The sequence below is a fragment of the Ptychodera flava genome, chromosome 9 (genome assembly GCF_041260155.1).
Source record: "Ptychodera flava strain L36383 chromosome 9, AS_Pfla_20210202, whole genome shotgun sequence".
NCBI lineage: Eukaryota > Metazoa > Hemichordata > Enteropneusta > Ptychoderidae > Ptychodera > Ptychodera flava.
The window spans coordinates 15,682,231-15,703,444 of NC_091936.1; the positions used below are offsets into that span (position 1 = coordinate 15,682,231).

Here is a 21,214-nt window from a genome sequence, read left to right on the forward strand (position 1 = left end):
AGGAACAGGAGCCCGGCAAAATACGGGCGGGTGGGGTCCATCTTGAATTGGAAGTATTTTTTTATCAAACAGCGAAGAGGGGCGGAGTTTTCATGAGTATCCACCCTGTCAAAAAACCGTTTCAATGTACAAAAATATTCTCCGAAATAAAGGTGGTTCTCTGCATGTTTCCATTCTCAGAAGCCATTTCACTGCAATCTAAATGCAAACATGTGTATTATCTGTCTCCCAAAATGTTGCCTCGGCAAATCTACTCAGGCTGTGCTCACTGAATGCGATGAAGAATGCGAGACGAGGCAATGTGTAGGTGCTAGCTACGTTTTAGGGTCAAACGCTACGAGTTTCGTTTGCCGTGCGCGTGTTTTCACTTATCCACGGTCTCTTGAAGATTCTTGGCTTGTTGGACATTGGACCACGCGGTACTGGTATGATAGCTGCTGATTCATAAAGTATGATTCATAGAGTGGCGAAAGCCCTCGACATTTATCAACCTATATTATCCTCTAGAGGTATTCGTGATGTCATCGTGACGTTGATGGCAGCAAATATGATGGCTAATGCCGTTTTGCGCATGACGTTACTCTGTAATGAACAAAAGGAAAGAAGACCGATTGATGAATACTTATCAAAATTTTGTTGAAGGGCAGCTATTTAGACATTTCAGCAGGAAATGACGTGCCTTTGCAGTAACAATTCACAAGTAAAAAATATTTCCCGTGAAGATCTCAACGAAATATCACACTAAGTTTTGTAAAATCTACACTCAAAATCGATCAAGCTGCAAAACTTAATTGGCCAAGGTGTTGTTTTAATCAACGTGTATCAGCGATTTTTACAACATTAACACAGCAGGGCTTGCAGTGGTCTTGTTTACATCTTTAATCAGCTACATGCTCTCAGTTACACAACACACCAGGGCCACTCCACGCATGTCAGACAGAGAAACATAAACAAATCACCACACTTTGCAATATCATGTATGTTTCTTTTCCATTCCTGATGAACAAGTGAGCGCGAAAGTTCAGGTATATGTAGCTTTAGGAAATGACAAGCTAGACCAGTATCATATAAACGTTACATGCTCTAAATATTTGTGAAGATCCTGATTCCCGATGTAAATATGTTGTGTTCTATTACTTGTAGCTCATTTACTTTATACCGTTTAGATGAATTATTTCTGTATGCGTCTATAGAATAACTATTTGTTTACTATTATTTCTATTTGTAGCTTAAAGGTATTTTTAAAGTTGTAACAGCACTTTTCCTTTCGTTCAGTTTTTGTGTTATGCTCCCTATACACCGTTATTCTTTTCATTTGTAAGAACCAGGATCGCAGTGATGAGACCGTTGTTAGTAACAGAAAAGATATCATTACTGAGATTGGACAAGCGAAAATTTCAAAACCTTCCACGCTCACTTGTTCATCATGAATAAAAGAGAAACATACATGATATTGCAAAGTGTGGTGATTTGTTTATGTTTCTCTGTCTGACTTGCGTGGAGTTGCCCTGGTGTGTTGTGTAACTGGGAGCATGTAGCTGATTACATGTAAAAATGTAAACAAGACCACATCAAGCCCTGCTGTGTTGATGTTGTAAAAATTGCTGATACACGTCGATTAAAACAACACCTTGGCCATTCAAGTTTTGCAGCTTGTATTTGTTGAGTGTAAGGATGTCTTTACGGTACGGGACACGGTACTTAGCCGACAGCGACCAAATACTGTGTTCAGTGCAAAAAAAAACAAACCCGTACGCATACCACAATAACACAACTGCTATGAACACACAAGAGCTATACCGATTATCAATCGATATTCCGGTTGACATTGGCTTTTTAGTGAAAATGTTTGTGCCCTACCAAGGAAAAAAAAAGACTGCCATCGAAACTGCCCTCGGTAATCAGATAACATAATCGAGGAAAAACTAAACCCCGAAGACGTATGCTTGATCGATCTTCTCAAGGTGTGAATGTACAAATCATTCGGAAAGAAATTTCACATTTTCATCTGTAATTTTATGAATCAACGGTCTTATTAAGATCATAGTATATCTTTGTAACCAACGAACATTTTATTGAAATACTTACAGTCACTGGTGGTTCTTTGTGGATAACAACTTCTTTGCCGTCCTTTATAGCTTTGTACGGCACTACATGTTTGCCTTCTATGAAATCAATGTAATCCTTGTAGAAGCAGAATGGACCTACTGCCAGTGCTTGGAAGTGGAATAAGTAGCTGGTATACTCCAGAACGGATGGAATTCGCCTGAATGATTGCAAAGTTAAAGACACGTTAAGACACCTCTAACCATGTAGCATGAGTAGTTCCAGCGGGAGCGCAAATGTCGAAATAAACCATAGTCCCCTTTGGTCTATTCCGCTCTGCGTCTATGCGCCCCATAGACGTGTGTACATATGCCTGAGAAAAAGAGGCATATGTACACACGTTTATGGGGCGCATAGACGCAGAGCGGACTAGACCACAGGGGACTGTGAATAAACTTTTCTCACTCATTCACTCCCATCGCGGTGACAAGAGGAACCTTTGTCTCTTACCAAATAATACGTCGCAGCGTTTTTATTTTATCTTGTAAGTTTAGTTTCTAGAACGAAAACGATATAATAAATATCTGTCATTTCAGTGGGCTCTGTCATTTCAGAGATATGACGATGGTTGGATTACTGTTCAGAACTTTGTGATGAGTTTATGCGTGATCCAAAAGACAGTGACATCATTGGTCGTAAGTGGCGCTGTGCCTATTTTTTTAATCAAAGGCGAAAGCGGGCAGATGATTGCATTCTCATGACCAGGGTTGTTAAGTGCAGCAAACGTTGACAGGGGCTTTCGGGTTGTTTTGACTGACTGATTACAAACAGCTATAGTGTGCTCTCTCTCTCTCTCTCTCTCTCTCTCTCTCTCTCTCTCTCTCTCTCAATATGATCATATGGTAACTTTATTTCGATTATATGTAGAAATATCGGCAAAGAGAGATTCGAAACCTGCACTTGAAGTATCAGGGTGCCCCATCTTTAAGAGAATTAATATGTCTTACCTAACAACCTTCTTGCTCCGGAAATCGCTAAGTATCGCTCTATCTCTTGCAAATCCTGACATTTTAAAAATGAAATACCATAACAGGTTAAGGTAGTTCATTAGCAATACTTTTGATAATTTCTTGAACAAAATAGTAAAGAGAAGAAATTTGCAAGAATGTCGATAAAATGTATGAGCAAACATTAGAGTTATTTACCAGATAACGAAATGCAAGTTCACCTAAGACAAATTTACATCGCAAAGCTGGTAGATAAATACAATATCTCTCTTCGACAAATGATCACTGATGGCATCGGTGACATGGGGCCTTAGTTAGTGACCACTACCTATCTGACTTACAGATTGATATATATGGCGGGTGCCACATGTGGGGCAGGATGCGCTTACTATTTTAGAAACACCTGACATCACTTCTTGGTCTTTTGGCCAGAGGTCCATATATCTTTCTTTCATGAATTGACTTTGTTTGTGTACCGTCTATTTACTGTCTGTTCTGTGCTGTTTTGTGTCTATGTTTACAACTATTGTCTTACAAATTCTGACCTAGTGTTATTGGATTATGGATTGGTATGATTGCGATTATTTTACAAATAAATGAGAACTTATGCCGAACCCTCAGTACGTTTTATGCTATGTACTATAATATGCCATCGACAAAACAAGACAATAAGCCGCTAGCAATACACGGAAACCAAAGACTTACCATCATGTAGGCTCCATGCAAGGCTTGTTATTTTTGCAGTGAATATCATCAAAGCTCTGAAAAACAAACAATTAAAATACCAATAGAATGTAACCACACGTCGACTTCTTGAGAAGATCAGTGACATTTAAACACAATAATATACATAAGATTCAAAATAGTGATATCACAGAGTACTCACCTGACTACATTATTGCCGGGACTGTCACGTAGAAATTCTCGAAAATTTACTACAGTTAGGATTCCCATGGCAACTGCGAAGACAACTTTAGGCATATACGTCGGATTCAAATATACCATTAGAATATAACACAATACTGCTTTGACGAGTAAAATGACTACACCCCTGTAATAGACAACACAATACAAGGGGTTAATGATGTTTTTCACATTGACATACAAATCAACACTACTCTACTTCAACGTAATCAAGTTGTCGCGTAGCAAACTATATTCGCATGAGAGAAGGCACTCATATATGCATTATGTTAAAATGTTTTTAATTTTAAAACTATGAAATTATTATTAGAAAATTGTAAACATTAAGTAACCTTACGATGGAATTACTCAAGGTTCTTAACCATTCTCTTGCCAAATCAACAATATATAAAATGAGAGGGTCACCGTGCAAAGTTTGGAACTAGGGAAACAAATTACCAAACATTTTGCGATATTTGAAATTCAAAATGGCCGCCAGATAATCCAGTTTTAACTCCATGGGAAAAAAATAATTTAGGATTTTCGAAGTACGAAGACGGCGAATTGTTTTATATCTCCAAGAGCTTTAAAATGAGCCCCCACGAGTGGTAGATCATAACAGAATTGTAGAAATTTTAGAGTCCAAATATCTGTCCCCGAGGCGCGTTTTACCTTAACAATTTAATCATGCGCCAAGATTGTCAGACAAATACTTCCACGTTCGTCGATATCTCAATTGACTAAGTAGAACCTGAGAATTAAATTGATGTGTATGACGTTCAAATTCATCTTATGGCAATATGACTTCTGATAAAACGGTGTTATTGGTAAATAATCCTCAATTCAAATTTCTCAGTGTGAAGGTCAAAAAAACCACGGGAAACGATTATAGGAACAATTAAATTTTTGTGACAATAAAAGGCGAACGATGACCTGCAGTCAGTCAAAAAGTGACAATCCTCTCCTTCAGCTGTCAATGGTTGGACGAACTTTGAACTCTTACCATGAGTGTAGATAATAGCTGAAATAGAAGCCTAAGCCGATTGCCACGATATGTCTTGTTGTGGCGTCTGCCCGGCTTGGATGTAGGAATATCCTGTACGGTATTGCCAGGACTATGGCAAGTACCAGTATCACGGGAACAGTTGCCTGGATAAATGAAATCACAAATGATACAGAAAGTTAAAGCATGAATCAGACGAATTGATGTAATTATTCAGTGCGGCATCGATTGTAAGCTTTCATGAAATCTGTATTCCAAAGTCACCAAGTTTACTGCTTTGCAATGAACTGAAATGTTAATACTATATAATGAGTAGAATAGTGTAAATTTCGAGGACAGAGAACACGCGATTCTCTCTCAATACAAGCACGTGGCAGTTGCACAGTATCCATCTTCTATGTAGCCTTGCAGTGAACACAAGGTAGAAGTCTAAATTTCAGAAACATTTTGCACATATATGGTACAATACGACAATATAGCAAAATCGTCATTGGGTCTGCCTTACAATGTAAGATATACAATATTTATGATGCTACTTTGTAAAGCTAAAAATTAAGCATTGACAGCGGCGCCTTCGAACAAGATCAAACTTAGCATCACATACAAGCGTATTTGCGAAATGACGCGTTCTCGATTTCGCGATCTTGTTGGCAGTGGCTGCATTTAACTACCTTTGCCTTTCTTCTAACAGTGTTCAAAGAACTTAAATTCAATGCTACATCCCTCGTTTACTTAACATTATTCTAATTGGTGCAGAGATCTTTTGTCGATACAAGTAAAATTACAATACATCGGGGAAAATGAATAATACGTTAAAATATTTGTTCATTTTTGTTTAAGACTTTCAATCATGACAACATGATCACGCTTACAAAATGTTTGCCAATCGTGCTCTAAAATAATTATACTTTCTAGTAAGTTTGAACTGGTTCGTTCACGCGGTCAGATGGGCATTTCTTGATATTGTAAGTTAAAGGGGCAGTCGCTGTAATATTTGATGATTTTTCCACGATTTTAGTGTAAATGTAAACTACGGTTTCTTTTTCTCCTCCCCAAAGCCTGTTTAGATACATAGCATTCAGCTTTCAACTCAGCCTACACATGTGTAAACTGCATTGTTATTTTTGACAAGTACATTCTGGTATGGACTAGAATTAAAATGTAAACTAAACTGGTTAAATAGTCATTGTTATTCAGGGTAATTCATTACCAGGTCCATGGGACATTTGTGATTAACGAAGTCAAGCAGGACCATCCTGAATGACTGATAGTTAATGGTGGTACCAGCTAGGTGTCCAGAATGGGTAACCGTGCCCTGCTAGCATGCTATACCCGTCAGGATTGGTTCTAAAATTGTCTAAATACTGTATAAAGTGATTCAGTATATGAAGCACTGTAATAAGTCAAAGCCGGGAATGCTGTCGCTAATCATTTGAGTGGCCGAGGTGTCGTATTCGGCCACAATGTCGTCATATGGACCTTAGAACTTTTGAAAACTTTTGAAAGTCCTCACTTATTTACCAAGCTACATGACAGTCGAAAGACCAGAAAAGTGATGACATCTTACCTTGTCAACCGGCAATCCCAACAATTCGCTGAGTTGTAAAATTACGTACCACAAACTGGGCACCATTGTGAGGATAGTTTACGGTACCTTCTTCCTGTACGGATAAATGAACAATTGGAGTGAATTGGATAATATAATTCGTGGGCATTCGTTGGATCGGGAGTTATTGATCACCCTGACAATTGCACTTGGTCAAATTTCTTACAGAGAGGATTTGAACAGACGAGAAGTTATCGCTAAATGTAGCAGGCATCACTTAAGGTAGTTCGCGCCTCGAAAGTGAAAGACTAAAACCTTTGCTCAAAATTTCATTAAGGAATCTTTGAACAAGTTTCTTCAAAAATCAAGAAGAAAAATCGGGGGTCACCGTACAGATTTTGATACTAGGGAAATAAATAACTCAAGATTTACCGATATTTAAAATTCAAAATGGCTGCCATCCCGCTGCTTACTCTATGGAGAAAAATTAAATTTTCGAATTTCGAAAAACTAAGCCGGTTAAAAGTTTTCTTACACCAAGAGCTTTAAAATGAATCCCCACAAGTGGTATATCAGAAGAGAATTGTAAAAATTTGAGAGTCCGAATGTCTGTCCCCGAGGCGCGTTCTACCTTAAACCACTGTATGAAGAATAGTGTTGGCAGCGCGACGTACCGACACGACTCCTCTACAAAGTAACATGGCCTTAGTGGAAAGTAGACCACACGATAAATTGATTGTACAATTAAGACACTCGTTTTTATGATATGTTAGTAATAAATAATTGGTATGTACACTTTTTTTGTCGACATTCAACAATATGGCAAAGAAAGTATTGGATGAGAATCTTTGCAGTGAAAGTACCCTTGCCTAGATTATTTCAGTAAAGGTTGTTAATTTTATATGCAATTATCCTTCCCCAAACCGCTTCCTTATAAACGTCGCCCGAAATTCTTCCATGAAAACTTTATAAAGTCTGCGTAAATAATTTTTAGGCCCTAAATAGGATATCTCAGGTAGCAGCTCAGCTAGGTATAGCATTAATTGGTCATGTTACTGTGAAATTCATATACTGAAATTTAAACGGAAGGTTTATGAATTTTTCCATATCCTTTTATTAGAATGTAACTTTTCTCTCAATTTACTTCAATAACTATGGAATATTAATCCTTGCAATGAGGACTTTGGATGGAATAAACTTCATTTCATCTATTCATACAAGTAAAAAGTATTAAACAACACATACACACACATATACTGCAAATTTATATATTCTAGGTTAAGTAAACAACAATTGTTGTACAACAGCATTATGCGAAAATATTGGTCAAAAACGATCTGTATTCAACCCTGTCAACTACATTTCTTGTTGTACGTAAAGCTGTAGATTTAAAAAGAAGCCTCTTCATACAGTTTACACCCTTGTTGAGGTTACCTTTGTCTGTGTACCATGCAAATATATAAGGTAATATGGCCATCTTTACTACAGAGTTCACTATGGCCGCCACGAATTCGCTTTTTCCAAATAAGATATTTCAAAGTGTACATATTAGGGTCTAAGTGCAGCCCATGTCAGCTCACGTACAACATTTGGCGGCGAGCCAATGTTTTACTGTACAATGCTATTGAAAAGACGATGTGTAAACCTAAAGATTTCATTGAACAATATACAGACGCCATTATTTTTCTCAGAAGCTTTCCAACAAGTGTCAGTTGTGTGAAGCTGTTAAGACACCAAAATGTAAAATATAACAAGGATCACTGTGAGTTTAGACCTTGAAAGGTAGAATCGATCGAAAGAAATAAAATATAAGTCTACGTTTGGCGAGGCTGTGAGATCGACAATCGAGCCAAAGTAACAGTGAGGGTACAACATCCAAGGTCATCTAGCCTGCGAATGAACTCAGTAACGAGTGCGACTAACGTTGTCGTTGAACCTTAAAATCACCCCATACGAAGTAAAATATTCTTACCGCAATTCAGGATTTTCACTCTGGGTGTTGTGAAGAACCCAAATGTCGGATGGACTACCCAGACGCAGGAGCACACATAAAAGCGATAGTGACCTTACACATTGAGTGATCGGTCAAGGTTGAATTCATATGGTGTTGTATTTGGTTTACTGATTTACGGTTTATGAACTTGCATATATGGTCATGCGTCATTCACACTCATGTTAACCGTTAAAATTCATCTGAGAAGAAAAAACATTAAAGTTGGGAATAATGCTAGTGGAAAATTCAACAAATACATGCCACGATTACGTGTCAAGGTCTATCTAGTTAAAATGCACAAAGACTCGAGGCCATAGAACAATGGCCTGTAACATCTGTGCTACAGATATCAACCGAATTGGTGCCAATTATGTTGTTCGCGAATAACGATGCTCCCAGTCGGTTACCTAGCATAGAAGGCTGGTTGGCAGTTCTTAAGGTTTTGTTTCGGCATTCAAATGATGTAGACATTTTCACTTCATTAGTTTGTCGTTTGATGATTAAATTCTTTGATTGGGATTTAATAGCAGTGAGCGTTCAAGTTATCAAGGACGGCAATGAAAATACATGTTCGATACAGGGAGGACAGACAGTGGATTATATTTACATGTCTTTGTTGGAAATACGGTATATTGAAGAGGGACTATAGTGCATATTCCTTCCAAACGGCCATTCTTATTATCCCTTGTGATTCATCACGCTCAAGCTAAACGCAAATGAATAATAGCTACTGTTGCGTACGACGCCAGGTAACGCAAAAATATGCGTCAAATACCATAGCTCGTGGTATATGAACCATATTGGTTTAATGATGTAGACATGGAAAATCAACTAGTGGATAGAAACATACATATTCTTTATACAGTTGTCCGTCATAGAATATTTTACACTTACAGTATTGGTCTAAAGATTCCAAAATAAATATATTTTGCTTATCTATGTACTCTAATTCAAAGAAAGAATAATCGTAACTGCAATATCATGCGAAAATGTATTTCAAAATGATCATAAATTCAATCCTTTGTTGATGAAGATGATAACAAGCACATTTCTACAGATTGCACATACTGATTTTAGCTTTCCGTAAATTTTAGGTCTAGATCAAGGTAAGTACCTAGTTTTGTATCTCGGTTTTAAAGTTCGTCAAATAACGCATATTTCATTTTGCCCTAGTCTTCAACTGAACGTAGAGGAATGTAGGCATGAAACCTTTGCTCGCACAGAGAGGACTTTACCGTTTGTAATTTGAATAAAGTCGAAGACAATTTCTGTCTTTTAGAATGGCCTGCTTTAAACGAACTTCATACATCAAAAGGAAGATTATACCGATCAAAATATTTGCTAGTTTTGATGATTATTGAGGTCTTCAGCTAAAGGAAAATATAAGCTTGCTTTAATTTGTGAATCCGTCAACTCAGTTGCATATATCATTTATTTGTCGTCTTACTGAAAGTTAAACGGAAAGTTTATGTATTTTCCCATCTCCTTTTATTATGGTACAGCTCTTCTCTCAATTTACTTCAATAACTATCGAATGTAACTCCTTGGAATGGGGCGGGAGATGCAATAGACATCATTCTATTAATTCATAAAGTTAAAATATAAAACACACACACACACACACACACACACACTCACACACACACACACACATATATATATATATATATGCACAGTCACATATACTAGGTTCAAATTGTCTATATGCGGAGTGTAGAGGTTGGACAAGCAAATTATTGACGAAAAATTCGTTAAAGGTATACTGTCACCTGTTCGAATTTTGCTACAGTTGCCATGGGAAGAGAAAATCGAACCAATCACTGATTTAAGCGGGTGGCCGCTTTTTAAAAACAGCGCCCCCAAATGGGCATTTTGAATACCAAGGAACGCTCCTTTGACCATATATGGGCATATTTAGATTACAGGTGACTGTATACCTTTAAGTCTCACGGCAATCACTTTTTCAGGGGCTTCTGAGATGAAAAGTTCTTGAGAATGTTAAAATCCAGTGAAGGTCCTTTTTCAGAGAGGGTGTCACAATAGCTGATTTGTGAGAAGGTGGAACAGTTTTGTGTTGACTGATAATTTCAGTCTTCACTAAATGTGTTGGGATGGATCAAGGATTTCGATGGCTCTTTTGTCACTGAATTCAGATGTGAAGCAAAATTTACATAATATTGATGTGATGTGACATACATTTATTAAGCATAGTCAGGTTTTCAAATAAACTTAAAACTGAATTAGACCATTAACCTTGTCAATTTATGCTTTGTTCTGTTCCATATTCATGAGGCTGGTGGATGCCACAATATAGTAAATTTTTCTCACTGCCAGCAATAGTTGACAGTATTAATTTTGATAAGTGGCAACACAAAAATGCACATTTCAAAATACATGAACTTTATATCGGTAAAGTACCTCACTATTACAAAATAAACTTGCCCTTCATATCAATAAAATGTCTCATTATCATACAATAAACTTGCCATGACAAAGACTGTCAACAGTAAAGCTCTGAGAGCTGGTTTCAAATATAATATCGTATAAAAGCATCAATAGTGTTTTTCCTCTGATTATTTGAACCAAATATTCATAAAAATTTGAAATTTCTGATGCTGCACAAAATTGTTTTGATAATACATCCTGCCAATGTAATGTACCAAAAAGCACAGAGAAATCTATAATACTGTTTACTTGCTAAAATGCTATTTGATGAGTAGAAATAAAAATATTTCTTTATGGTTTCCTCTACATTGTTGTTGAATTATGAATAAAACATTAGATCCAAAGAGGTTTCAGAGTGACAGCATTCAATTATTTTTTTGTTCCAAGATTTTGATTCGATTTTCTAACTGTACAGAGCATGTATACATTTTTAGTGAGAATTCCACAGTTTTCGTCAGCTCCATTTCATTTGCAAAAGAAGCATTACTTGCATTTTTTTTCACTAACACTCCCCGATTTTTGGATTTTTGTAAAGTCCTATACCAAAGAAACAGCTTTCAGCCAGCGTTTGGAAGACCTGATCAGAAAACCCTGAGATTCTACAGATGGCTGCTAATCACGGCTATGAACGGCAAACGAACTGTCTTCATCTTTGGTGCCAGCCTTACCTCTCATCCCTAATGGAGAAGCACTTCATCGGAAAAATTACTGCCTGCACAGAATACTAAACAGTGATCTAGTTTTAAGACACATCCCTTGACAACTTTGTAAAAGAGTACCTGCTAACTGTAAGCAACTTATATAATTACTTTGATTTTACAACAAAGCTGGCATGCTTCGATTTTATGAAAAACTCTATTCTTCACTTTTCTTTGACTGACATATTAGTTTTTTTAATTTCGCACTGGAGTGCTAATTTCCACTTTGACATTTGTAAATTAGATTGCTGGTGTGTAAGAACCTTATATTATGAGTTGAAAAAACAAGATATTTCACTTCCAGGAAGTTTCATCAGCATAATTTGAGAACCTTGTTTATAGTCATGATGCAAAAGATGACATTTCAACAGTTTCAATTGCACCTCTCTCACAATAAAGTGCGTCGTGCATAAATCTCTCCTGTGTCACATGGGAATTCTACACAGTGTCAGAAAAGAATAGTCAGCAAAGTCCCTCTGTGAACGTTAGAATTCAGGCAACAGCCAATGAAACATTCATATAAAGGGATGTGAATTCTCCTCACTGTCAAAGGGGAATGCCAACGCACTTTGTTAACCCTTTGAAAGCCAACGTCAACTTTGTTGCTATCATAAAATAGTAAATATAACCCAAACAATTTTTCTTCAGATTTTTTTCCAAAATTTTGATCACAAACTGTGACATATCAATATGTTCTAAATTATAAAAAAATTCCAGAAAAAAATTAATAAAAATTGGTCAAATGTTGCAATAAAATTTTGGTGGGAAAAATTACTGCACTCAAAGAGTTCACTTTACAGCTGGGGCAATGAAATGCCCATTTTCAAATCGGAATATGTAACAAATACAAAAATAGCATTAAAAGTATATAGTATTCACAATTTTTTACGATATGAAAAAGTGTGAACAAATTTCAGCCCATTTTCACCTGTCTCACCACAGGAGTGTGAGCAGTAGTACCAAAATGCTATCAGAAAAAGAATTAGTTGTTTCAATCTCCTTTAACGGGTTTGTTTCTCTGTGAGTTGTCCTGGTTACTGCCAAGTAATGAAGTTTTATCTTGGTTGCCATCTTTACTGTCTAGTTTCTTTGGTGGTTTCTTCAGATGAAAAAGTATTATCAAGATAACCATGACGACCTGACCCCAGAAGTAGTTGGCTCTGTTGGTCAGAAGAGAAGGATTCATTGTTAAGTACTTGCACTGTTTCTGACCGGAAGCAACTTACTCGAACTCTGTTAATGTCTGCGATTGTAACTTAATATCACAAAGAACTCAAGCTTTGGTATCAATTGTCTAAAATAGACAATAACAAATCCTAAAATCATCAAACACAGATGTCACAAATTCTCTTATGGCAACAAAAAGTTGGTTTTAAGGGTTAGTTCAAACTAACATTTCAGCCTATAAGGCCGTAATTAAAATTCCGACACAAAATGTCTGAACAATTTAAAAAAAAAAAATTTCTATAAATAAGGAAGCCTTTGATGATTATCCCGAAATATGTTCTGCTTATATTGTTAATATAATGTATATTGCAGCAACCATGTCAAAACATGAAATATGATGGACAAAAAACCCCAAACCTTCCAAACTTGACAATACGCGCATTGTCCCGAAACTGAAACATGGTAACCAGGTAAGATAATATAATCCAGTGGCCAGCCCACGTTGCAAGGTCATAGAGAAACTTCATCAGTCTTGATGTAATGAAGTGTGGACGGATGACATATCGACCCTGCAATGTATGTACATAAATCTATGTAGCCCAGTGGATAAATTAAGGTATAAGATATTCTGATCCTCAATTGTTTCCCATACTTCTCTGGTCTACTGCTTGTGGATGCTCATTTTGAAGCTCCTCGATAAAGTAAAGTTTACACTGCCTTAGTTTGTGGAAATGGACGATTCAATTTCTCCCCATACAGTTAACACAGGAAAAGAGCCAATTTTGAATCGTAAATATGGGTAAATGTCGATTTATGTCAGTAGTTTAAAAGTTTGCCTGGGGACCACTGATTTTTACTCCTGATTTGGTAAATTAATTATTGAAAGTTTCGAGGACGGACGTTTTAGCAAAATTTTCAAGTTTTTCAGTTTGGAGGTGCCTTAAATTTCTTGGTGGCACCTCTGTAGCCAAGAGGTATTTGAGCTGTACATAATTTCTCCGGTGAGAATTTCAGCTCTAGGCTTTGAAAAGGCACTATAGTTTTCTTGGTGAGCCTATCAGTATTAACCTGGCTCTCACTTTTCTTGCTGGTAATATGTACACATGTTTCTTCAAGTTAATCAAATGAGCTGACTTTCAGCGTTCAGTAATTGACTTACCCTCTTCTGTGTAAAAATGAGTGTGACACCACCAATGTAGAACCAGATGTAGCCGGGAAGGAATCCGTGCCACACTAGAGACAGAAGGATGGTCAGACTTTGCTTCTGGTACGGAAGACGTTCATAGCTGACGTACTTCAGCCAGCGATTGACTGACATGTGCCAATTATCGATCGACAGTTTCAAATTTGATGACAGCTGAAATGGTACATAACAGGTTATGTTCTCAGTTGTTTTGTTTTTCAATAAAACAGATGTTTTCCTGATCACAAATCTGATCAACAAATCTCTATATCAAAAATATTTTACTCTGGCCCTTACATGCTTTAGCAGTGAATATAACATGATGTGATATCACCTTTCAAGTTCACCTCTTCACCATCACCGTTTTGCCAAAATAAATTCTTCCATCGTGATTTTGGACCTGTATACATTGAATATGGGGGTGTTGAGGTCAACCATTTGACTGCCAAATTCTTATACGATCCCATGGATTTCTGAAGCAAACTGTTTGCTATTACTCAATGAAATGGGCATTAAAAAGTTTCAATCACTATACCTCATAACGGAAATTTTTAGATGCCATCTATTTTCTTTTTACAAAGATAAAAATAAAGTTTAAATGATTGTTTACCAAATATGGCTTGAGGTTGATGTTAGATAGTAAGTCCCATCTGGGTGTGCCATGTGTGTCGTAACCATTGAATCCAAAGCCAGACGCATTGGAGGCCGTGTCAGCTATTAGAGGAAAGAGCGAAGTCAGTGAAACGGTTTCTCACCAGAGTTTTATAAAACAGGACAACGTACAAGGAGAAAAGATCAGCATCTTATCCTATCAATTGTTAAACGATGACATAAACACTGAACTGCGGTTACCTTTGAGTAATTAAATAAAGTGCAATCAGTGTTTGTGGAATGGAGTATCTTTCAGGATTAGATAGCATAGTACACATTTCGAGTATATTGGGATGGCACAGCCATCAAGTGTTTATAATGTACCTATGTTATAAACTCTCCCAGATATGTTACACTAGTGTTTTGAAATGAGTAGAACTTTTGCAAAATTTGCTTTACTAATTTTTGAAGCAGCAATGTTTTTTCAAAACTATTTTTCGCATTTTGTTTTGTCTCCAACAGTCAGTATTTGACCCTGAAATCATGGGCAGATTGAGAGAAATTTAGGGAAGACATTGATTCGATGGTGTGATCTTTAGAATCCGATATCTCACGACTTTTCCCAATTTTGAAAGGCTGCAGTCTTAAGGTTTATCTTGCTGCTTGATTGTAGAGAGTTCTTAAGAAGCAATGGACATGCTACTACACTGTGAAAGACACTGATATGCTCACTCAGAGTTTTTCGATGCCTTGGATCAATTCTCGCGAGCTCAGATTACATTAGCCCTGCGTAGGATGCTGAGTGTTCCTAGCATTTCACGGCCTCCCACCCCAGTGTTGAGGGGCCGTACAATACCGGGAACACCGTACGCAGGGCTAAGATTATATGAGTGCCAGCTAATGAGTGCGACAAACATTCACTAGGAATGTTCAGTGGGCCAGCAAAATGTCTCCATTTTTTTTCAAATTTCCCGATCCTGACATAATTGCAAGGTCAAATAGCGATCACTGTAGGTATTAAATGTAATATGTTTAAAAATTCTCACAAGATGACAAATGCTACTGTTTGTTTTAAATATTTGGGGATCTGAGTGCAATGATATGAGTAAGGTAGGACTAACATAATATGGCAAGTTACACTGTATACAGTGTAATCTGTGCCTTGGCACAGATGTGAGTTTAGAACTGTACTGAGGACACATGTTTGTGCTGATATTCAAAAGGGAAGGTGTTGGACTAATTGTTTTTTGGAGGTTCAATTATTACAAGTTCAAAATCTTGTGATTCCAATCTTCAACAACTGTCTCTGTCTTCATAACTTAAATGTGGCTGTTAAGATATCACAGATCATGGATACAATTGTTAATTATTCAAGAAGCCAACATAAAATGTTTGATTCTAATCAATATTATTACAATTACCTCCAGCCTTCTGCTTTTCAGTTTTCAATTCATTGCTCATATATCTTGCTTCAACCATTCGACAAGATTTAAACCAGACTAAAAGACTGAAAAATTCAGTGAGATTTCTCTTACCAAGGGTCCATACTAGGAAGTATACTGGATGGATCACAAACCACAGACATGCCCAGCTATACAGCATTCGATAAATGAATGGGGATTTCAGTACAGATTCATCTGGAAAAAGAAAGCATTTAAATTTGACAGAGAAATGAAAGTGTTGAATACTAGTCGTAGGAAGGGAAAAGAAATACATATTGATTCAAGTCTTTGCCACCATTCAATTATACTCTGGCACATAATTATACAATGCAATAGATGTATGACAATTTGCAGATGAACAAAACTCACATTCTTGTGAGTTAACACAGAACAAATACAAATATACTGTTTGTTTGTACCAAATGGATGAAGATTAATGATGACGTTATGGAGATGATATCATGCATAAATGTGAAAGACCAGAACGTTTGATCAACTTTCTCCAGTGAAAATTTCAACCATTCTCCTACCTAATCGATATAAAAATTAGGGTTAACAGTGCAAATTTTGGTACTAGAGAAATAAATTTCCTAACATTAACCGATATTTGAAATTCAAAATGGCCGCTATGACTTTATAGGGAAAATGACATTTTTGATTTATAAAAAAATAAACTAAGAAAGTTGACATTTTTCTTACGCCAAGACTTTTAAAATGAGCCCATGCAAGTGGTAGATCGGAAAGGTATTAAACAAATTTGAGAGTCCAAAAACATTTTTGATTTAAAAAAAAATAAACTAAGAAAGTTGACATTTTTCTTACGCCAAGACTTTTAAAATGAGCCCATGCAAGTGGTAGATCGGAAAGGTATTAAACAAATTTGAGAGTCCAAATATCTGTCCCTAAGGCGCATTATACCTTAAAGTGTGTTGAAGTTTACTCATTACTGCATACCTCAATACATTAAACATAACGTCAATGACACATCGCTCACATTAGGTTCGATGTGGCAGGCCAGAGTGATTATACTTTATTAAGTTTACCCCTGGACACATGCATACCAACTTTCAAAGTAATTAGACGAGCGATTTCAGAGAAAATGATTTTTTTGACCAAAAATGGGAAAATTGCCCAAAGAATACAAATATGGAAATTTCACCACAATTTGATGACACTCAATGAAATTTGCCTCTAGGTACATGCATACCAACTTCAAAAGCAATCAGAATAGTTATTTCAGAGAAAGTGGTTTTTTGACCGTAAATGCGAAAAATTGCCAAAATATCAAATATACAAATATGAAAATGCCACCACAAATTTAACAAATCCAACAGCCCTAGGGTCAAGAATATCAAGTTTCAAAGCAAACCAACAAGAACTTTGGGAGAAAATGATATTTTGACCAAAACTGGGAAAAATTCCCCAAAAAATACAAAAATGAAAATTTCACAATAATTTGAACATATCTGACTCAAGTCACAATAAAGTACCTGCACACCAAGTTTCAACCAAATCTGGCCTGTGATTACGGAGTTTTATCAGTTTGCTGGATTTTCCCTTTTTACCTCATTGGAATTTTGACACTGACATGTTAATCTGAACAAATCACATCTCCATCCCTGGTTGTTGATGTGGACAGACATACTTTGGCACATACTAACATATATACATACATATATACAGATATAAAGACGCCGCCGACCTACTGTATAAGAAGACCTCATTGGTGTATATATACATATACCAAAGGTGAGCTAAAATACCATCATGATCATTTAACCCTCAGTGTTTGCGCATCAGAAGAAATTCCATTACATTTACCAACCTATGTTGCCTTCTAAAGGTATTATTGATGTCAGAGGGGCAGATATGGCAACTATCATGATGGATATTACTATTTTCTGAAGGACGACAGCCTGGAATAGCAAAATTAAAAAGGGTTAGTCAAAAGTTATAATAACTTAATTCAGGACTATTCTTTTCTATTAATACGAGCTTGTTACTTTTGATGATTTTTTCATCATGTTTAATTTATTTTCGCATGGCAATCGCAAGTTCTTGTTCTAAAGAACATGCTCAAAGCATGTTGAAACACCAACTATTTGGCTTGTCAACACAATGTCTATATGTGGCAATTTCACTGTCATTGTTTACACTTGAATCCTCAGCTGCACAGAATTGCTTGTCAACAATAACAATGTAGTCTGTACATGTACAGGCTGAGTTGATAAACTCAACACAGATGGCAAATTATTTTGTGAAGCCTTCCATCGATGCTTGTATGTACGTTCTGGGTTTGCAAGTCTAAATATATTTCTCTGGTAGATTTCTTGATAAATTTATTAGCAATTGTTATGTAAAACAAACCTCGAAGTGACTATAGTAACATGACTATGCCTAATAAAGTTTAAAACTATCATGCCAAATGTTAGATCATTAAAATTAACTGAGTTGAGGAAAAAGGTAATAATCAGATATCGTTCAGAAGAATACATAATGAAAATAAAATATTGCTTGCTTGCTTGTAAAAAAGGATTAACATCACATTTTGAAGCACTGTATGAATACCCTTGCAAGTGGTTGACTAGCATTTCTGATACAAATATGTACACTCTCTATTACTCACAGTCACTGGTGGTTCTTTGTGGATGGAAACTTCTTTGCCATCTTTTATGATCTTGTACGGCACTAAATGTTTCCCTTCTATGAAATCAATGTAGTCCTTGTAGAAACAAAATGGACCTATTGCCAGTCCTTGGAAATGGAATAAGTAGCTGATATACTCCAGAACGGATGGAATTCGCCTACATAATTGCAAGTTAAGACATTTTCAGACACGTCTTACCACACTGGAATAAGCGTAAGTAATCACAGCACGGCACAAATGTCGTAAAAGCTTCATTAGGTGTAGAATTCGGTTTTCTCTCACTCTATGTCTCTTCACGGTCCCTCCCATCCACAAGAGAGTTGTTCAAAATGATATGGCGTTGCATTTTTAAATTGGTAGTGCTCACGACATGAAAACGACAGAACATGGAATGTGTGAATGCAAAGGTAATTCAGTGGTAAGAAAATCATTAGGTCACTGTTCAAAATTGTGTTGTGCGTGTATCTGTGATCCTGTGACTCTTTCTGTCGTGATCAGTGCACTGTCAATGTTTTATCTTTTAATATTTTAAGTGAAAGCGAAGGCGGGCCACCATCGTGCGACAGGCAATTGAAAAGGTAGTTCTGCAATACAGGTGCGTAACTTGATGTGATAGCATACGGTCCCTCCATAAAAGGGACCGTGGATGGCGTGTATGGAGGTAACAAGAAGGCATTGAGGTCCAAAGGGCGTCTCAGTTTGGCATCCTGCATGGATTTTCTCGTGTTTGTTTAATAAATTGGAGTTACATTCATTAAACGTTGGTTGAATTGAATGAATGTAATCTTCAAGACAATTAACAAGTCTTACCGGACAATCTTCTTGCTCTGTAAATCACTATATCTCATTCTATCTCTTGCAAACCCTACCATTATTAAAATGAAATACCAGAACATAGAGTCAATATATCTGCAAACATTGGAGTTTTTTACTAGATAAATAAATGCAAGTTTACCTAAAGACAAATTATATGAGAATTATGCCGAACTCTCAGTACCTTTAATACTTTGTACCATGGTATGCCATCGACAAAACAAGACAATAACCCGGTAGCAATACACGGAAACCCCAGACTTACCATCATGTATGCTCCATGCAAGGCTTGTTATTTTTGCGGTGAATATCATCAAAGCTCTGAAAGACAAACAATTAAAATACCTATAGAATGTAACCATACGTCAACTTTTGTCGAATTCACTGACATTTCACACAGTGTTTAGTCTAATAGTGATATCATGGCGTACCAACCTGACTACACTATCGCCAGGACGGTCATGTAGAAATTCTCGAAAATTTACCACAGTAAGGATTCCCATGGCAACCGCGAAGACAACTTTAGGCATATACGTCGGATTTAAGTATACCATTAGAATATAACATAATGATGCTTGGATAAGTAAAACGACTACACCCCTGTAATAGACAACACAATATAATGGGTTATAGATAATTAACATACACACCAACACAACTCGACTTGGACCTAATCAGTTTGTCACTTTTGTGTAGCACGAAACAATTAGCAGGACACAATCATTTATGCATAAAATGAAGAAAGTTTTAAATTTTATAAGTATAAAATTATGTATTATTGCAAAATGGCTGATTTAATGACTAATGTTCTTCTTCATATTGTGCGATGGGTGCTTGACTTAACAATATATTTTGAGCCCAGTTTGTCAGACACGTATTTTCATGTTCAACTCAACTGATGTGGACTTTGAGCTACCCGAGAGTTATTCAGAATTCAACTGAGTGTGTATGATGTTCGTATCCATCTTATGGAAGCATAACTTATGATAAAACGCTGTAATTAGTAAACAACCACTTCATCAAAGTTCTCAGTGTAAATATATAAAAAATCTTGGGCAATTATTATAGGAATAATTAAATTTTGGTGACAATAAAAGGTGAACCTGCAGTCAGTCAAATGTGGCAATCATCTCCTTCAGCTGTCAACGGTTGAACGAACTTACCATGAGTGTAGATAATAGCTGAAGTAGAAGCCTAAGCCGATTGCCACGATATGTCTTGTTGTGGCGTCTACCCGGCTTGGATGTAGGAATATTCTGTATGGTATTGCCAGAACTATAGCAAGTACTAGAATCACGGGAACTGTCGCCTGGAAAGGTGAAAACATAAATGATGCAGAAAAGTTACTGCATGAATCAGACGAATCGGTTACCATACATTATGTAATTATTGAGTGTAACGGCAGCAAGTGTAATCGGTTGCAAAATTCTAGGGCCGGAGAACACGAGAAAATCTCTCAATATATGTACATGTGGAAGATGCACAATATCCATTGTATCTGTAGCCCTTCAATGAACACAAGGTAGGAGTGTCAATTTCTGAACCGTTTTGCACATATACGATAAAATACGGTACTGTAGCAAAATATTATTAAGCCTGCCATTTGGTAACACTGTTTAATATCATGAATATAGCCTGCTAGTCTTGTTATGCTACTTTGTAAACCTTGATAGTAGTGTCTTCGAACGAGTTTAAAATTTGCATAAGTGTATATGTGAAATTACAGCCTC

At 36.6% G+C, this 21,214-nt stretch overlaps 2 protein-coding genes across 3 annotated transcripts in view; both read right to left on the bottom strand.

Moving 5' to 3' along the window:
• The window catches only part of LOC139140129 (lysophospholipid acyltransferase 2-like), a 50,354-nt gene extending 41,443 nt beyond the window's left edge, over positions 1-8,911 (bottom strand). Inside the window, exons 1-8 of the mRNA XM_070709172.1 lie at positions 8,478-8,911; positions 6,527-6,620; positions 4,960-5,105; positions 3,940-4,104; positions 3,759-3,814; positions 3,054-3,108; positions 2,089-2,266; positions 492-582 (exon numbers count right to left, since the gene is read on the bottom strand). Coding sequence (XP_070565273.1) covers positions 492-582; positions 2,089-2,266; positions 3,054-3,108; positions 3,759-3,814; positions 3,940-4,104; positions 4,960-5,105; positions 6,527-6,592 — 757 coding nt within the window. The 5' untranslated portion in view covers positions 6,593-6,620; positions 8,478-8,911. The remainder of the gene's footprint in view (positions 1-491; positions 583-2,088; positions 2,267-3,053; positions 3,109-3,758; positions 3,815-3,939; positions 4,105-4,959; positions 5,106-6,526; positions 6,621-8,477) is intronic.
• Positions 8,912-10,877: 1,966 nt separating this feature from the next.
• Positions 10,878-21,214, bottom strand: part of LOC139140125 (lysophospholipid acyltransferase 2-like) — a 61,692-nt gene continuing 51,355 nt past the window's right edge. The window contains exons 3-13 of one of the 2 annotated variants that reach the window (XM_070709163.1): positions 20,648-20,793; positions 19,920-20,084; positions 19,750-19,805; positions 19,482-19,536; positions 18,651-18,828; positions 17,850-17,940; positions 16,118-16,219; positions 14,602-14,705; positions 13,968-14,165; positions 13,226-13,377; positions 10,878-12,801 (exon numbers count right to left, since the gene is read on the bottom strand). In XM_070709163.1, coding sequence (XP_070565264.1) covers positions 12,633-12,801; positions 13,226-13,377; positions 13,968-14,165; positions 14,602-14,705; positions 16,118-16,219; positions 17,850-17,940; positions 18,651-18,828; positions 19,482-19,536; positions 19,750-19,805; positions 19,920-20,084; positions 20,648-20,793 — 1,416 coding nt within the window. In that variant the 3' untranslated portion in view covers positions 10,878-12,632. The remainder of the gene's footprint in view (positions 12,802-13,225; positions 13,378-13,967; positions 14,166-14,601; positions 14,706-16,117; positions 16,220-17,849; positions 17,941-18,650; positions 18,829-19,481; positions 19,537-19,749; positions 19,806-19,919; positions 20,085-20,647; positions 20,794-21,214) is intronic. The other variant, XM_070709162.1, reaches the window with a different exon arrangement.